The sequence below is a fragment of the Microplitis mediator genome, chromosome 11 (assembly GCF_029852145.1).
Source record: "Microplitis mediator isolate UGA2020A chromosome 11, iyMicMedi2.1, whole genome shotgun sequence".
Lineage (NCBI taxonomy): Eukaryota > Metazoa > Arthropoda > Insecta > Hymenoptera > Braconidae > Microplitis > Microplitis mediator.
Genome location: NC_079979.1, coordinates 12,033,824 through 12,037,544, shown reverse-complemented (window position 1 = coordinate 12,037,544; position 3,721 = coordinate 12,033,824). Strand labels below are relative to the sequence as shown.

At 35.7% G+C, this 3,721-nt stretch overlaps 1 protein-coding gene across 1 annotated transcript; it reads left to right on the top strand.

Annotated features, from left to right (window-relative positions):
* Positions 1-301: 301 nt before the first annotated feature.
* On the top strand, positions 302-1,366 carry LOC130676994 (uncharacterized). Its single transcript, XM_057483511.1, has one exon. The coding sequence runs from the start codon at positions 302-304 to the stop codon at positions 1,364-1,366; it is 1,065 nt and encodes a 354-aa protein (XP_057339494.1).
* Positions 1,367-3,721: the final 2,355 nt, after the last annotated feature.

Below are 3,721 nucleotides of genomic sequence, written 5' to 3'. Positions count from 1 at the left end.
CACCCCCAGAAAATATACCCTTAGACCAAATCACCCGCGACAATTCACCCGCAAATAAAATCAATCGTAAATTCCCACTGTTTTTGAATCGACATTTCATGTCACCTATCGGTCAATATTATTCTTAATTATCGTGGATACATCCCGTATGTCATTGTGGAACACCTTAATTTTCAATATATTTCGTGCTATCAGACTAAAGTACTATATTATAAAGCAAAACATGTGATCAAAAATCATCGATAATGTCGTCAAAAATATTAAGTCACCTGTTATTTCTCGTTTGGGTTCAGTTGCATCTATGCAGCGTACGATACAACGCGCTCGACAAGGAAAAGTGCCCAAGGTTAAAGAAACGGTGCTTGCTGATTTTACTGTACCTGACGAGTTACGCTGTACTTCCAAAAACGAACCATTTTTGCTCTATGATAGCGAGAGTCGTCGGAATCGCTGTTTGATATTTTCAACTGACGCTAATTTGAAAAAATTAAGTGAATGTGAAATTGGGTGTGGAGATGGGACATTTCGTACTATTCCGGCCATGTTTCAACAGATGTATTCTATACATGGCATTTTCGGTGAACATACATTACCATTTGTTTATGTTCTGTCATCCAGTAAATCTAAATCGGTTTATCTAGGGATTTTACGAACGATAAAGGAACTGCTTCCTGGTGTCATTAAGTTGCGACGTATGTTAACTGAGTTTGAGTCAGCGTACATGAATGCATTTGAAGAAGTTTTTCCTGGTGTGAAAATAACCGGCTGCTTATTTCATCATACGCAATGTATTTGGCGTCATGTTCAAGCCCAAGGGCTACAAGCTCAATACAATACTACGCTTAATCTATCTGAAAATATTCGAATGCTAATGGTTTTATCGTTTGTCCCAGTTGATGATGTAATTCTAGCATATGAAGAACTTGTTACTAGTCAATATTTCGTTGATAATGATGAAATATTATCAGGATTATTAGACTACTATGAATCAACATGGATTGGAATGAAGAAACGGAATGGAAAGACCCGCTCTTCGCCGTTATTCGATATTAAAATTTGGAATTGTTATTTAAGTGTGATTAATGATGAAATTAGGTCAAATAATAGAATGGAAGATTGGCATCATTCATTTAATGACTTGATTCGGGTCAATCATGCTAATATTAGTAAATTTATTAATGTATTGAAATCCCAACAGAATATTGTTGAGCTCAAACCGTTGCAATTACGTACTGGTTTATTGTTACCGGAGAAACGCCGAGTATATCAGAATTATAATAATCGTTTGAAAAATATCGTTATGTCTTACAATGCTGATGAGAAATTGCAGTATCTTAAAAATATTGCTCGTGTTTTGAAGGTATAATCTTATTAAGAAAATTATGTTAAATTATTATATAAATTACTGAATTAAATAATAATAAAAACTATCTATATTTCTCATGATATATTATGTAGGTAAAATACAAATAAATCTATTTTCAACTGTATAATTACAGCATTATATATATTGTTTACCTGATATTTACCTTATCAGTTCCATTATCATTCGTAAATTTAATTGTCGAAAAGATGTCGTGGGTGAAATGTCGCGGGTGAATTGGTCCTCGGGTGAAACGTCGCGGGTGAAATGTCTCGGGTGAATTGTTGTCGGGTGATTTGTTACGTAACCTTTTTTCATCGGGTGGTGAAATCAATTCTGGACTTGAGATTCCCCTTTTTGCCTCTTCGATTGCGGTGATGGCTGATTTAAGCAGATTATTGCGGTGCTGAGCTTGTCTATAGACTTTCGTAGCATAGAAGCTATAATCTAGTACCTGATCTATTATTCCGAGCTGTTCATTCTGGGATAAAGTCAAATTTTTTATCTCATCAGCAAGTGCGTTTATGTTTTTTGAATGAGCTTGGATCTGCTTAGTAAGAGAATTAATTTCGGTCTGAATTATATGAGTAGAATTGTTGACTAAGTGAATAATTTGGGCTTGGTCACGGTAAAGATCGAAGATCTCCTGCTTAAAGTTTTTATCCCCCTCGTACTCTAGAATCCCAAATATTTTTCTAGCAATCGTCCCGACTGTAGCTAGCCACGAGCCTCGAAGATTTCGGAAGTTACTCATTGGAGTTCTGTTTATGATTTCTTTGAGATGAGCAATCAAATGACTACTTTCGCTATTAATATAATCGATCGCCGGTTTTTGGAGGGTTCTCAGGCATAAACGTTCCGTAAAATACTTCGCATACATGCAATCTAGGAGCATTGATTCATATTGGGCCCGTTCCTCGTTGTTGTCATTTAACAAATTTCCTACATCTACCGTGATAATCATTGTCCATTGTTCTCGTATTAGATGGATATTACTGGATTTCTCGTAGTTAACCCTGGGCTTTTGATCAAAATAACTAATATCATAGGATTCCCCAGCATTTCCAAATTTCCAAATCCCGATTGCCAAAAAGAGTAATTGCGTAACGAGCATTTTCTTCTCAAACAAAAGTTAAGCGAAAAGAGTTTTTTCTTTTTTTTTCTTTTTATTAACAAAATTCGAATTTTCCTACAAGCAAAACGGAAGGATTTCCGCTTATTCGAATGTTGTTAATAATTTTTCCAATTTTATTTATTTATTTACATTTTAGAGGTTTTCCTATCTAGCTCGTGAATGGAGAAGGATAATTTTAGCTTAGAAGGTTGTTTAGGGAATTTTTTTCGCTCCTCTGTTTCCAACATTACTGTTCCGTTTTCTAAGACTGATATAATCTCGTAAGGGCCGTAGTACTGACTGTCTAATTTACCCTTTCTAGGTTCTTTTAGTACGTAAACAAACTTTCCGGGTGAGAAATCTACTTCGTGTATGGCTTTATCATACCTTAACTTAGATTTAGATTTTGCTTCAACTACGTTAATTCGGGCAATGGCTCGAGATTCGTTTAATTTGGTTATTAATTTCTCAATCGATTCTGGGTACGTTTCTATCTGTGAATAATCAGGAAACGAGGTGGGTGATCTCGCGTTTTTTCCGAATATAAGCTTCAATGGCGTAAAGTTAGTTGCCGTGTGTACTGTAGTATTATAATTAAACATAGCCACAGCTAAATATTCATCCCAATCCAGGAACGCTTCTATAAAGACTTTTAAATATTTGATTAAGGCATGATGTGATCTTTCTAAAGAACCATTAGATTGTGGGTGATATGCGAATGTTGTTATTCGCTCGATTCTTAGAATTCGTGCTAGCTTACTCAAAAGTTTACTAGTAAAAGATGTGCCGTTATCAGATAAAATTACCTTTGGGCAACCGTATAGACTGATAAAATGATTAATTAACGCTTCAGCTATAGTCTCGGTACGAATGTCTGGTATTGCTACCGCTGTGCAAAATTTCGAAAAATTATCCTGGATTGTTAGGATGTGTCTATTTCCGTCTGGAGTAATTCAAGAGGTCCGACCGTATCTATTGAAATTTTTTCAAATGGTTCGAATGGTGTATCAGTAATAATCATGGGTTGACGCGTCTTTATTTGCGGTAGTTTTTCGCGTTGACAAACATCACAATTTTGAATGAATCCTTAGATATTTTCTTTCATTCCCGGCCAATAATACCGTTCGCGAATTCTCCAGTACGTTTTTACCACTCCCTTATGTTCCCAATCAGACTAGAGTGATGTTCCGCGATTATCGAGACCCTTCCTTCCTCTTTTGGGTACGTTATTCTACCTTTTGTGA

Excerpts from the sequence above, each read along its gene's own strand:
- LOC130676994 (XM_057483511.1), top strand. The coding sequence starts at position 302 with ATGCAGCGTACGATACAACGCGCTCGACAAGGAAAAGTGCCCAAGGTT.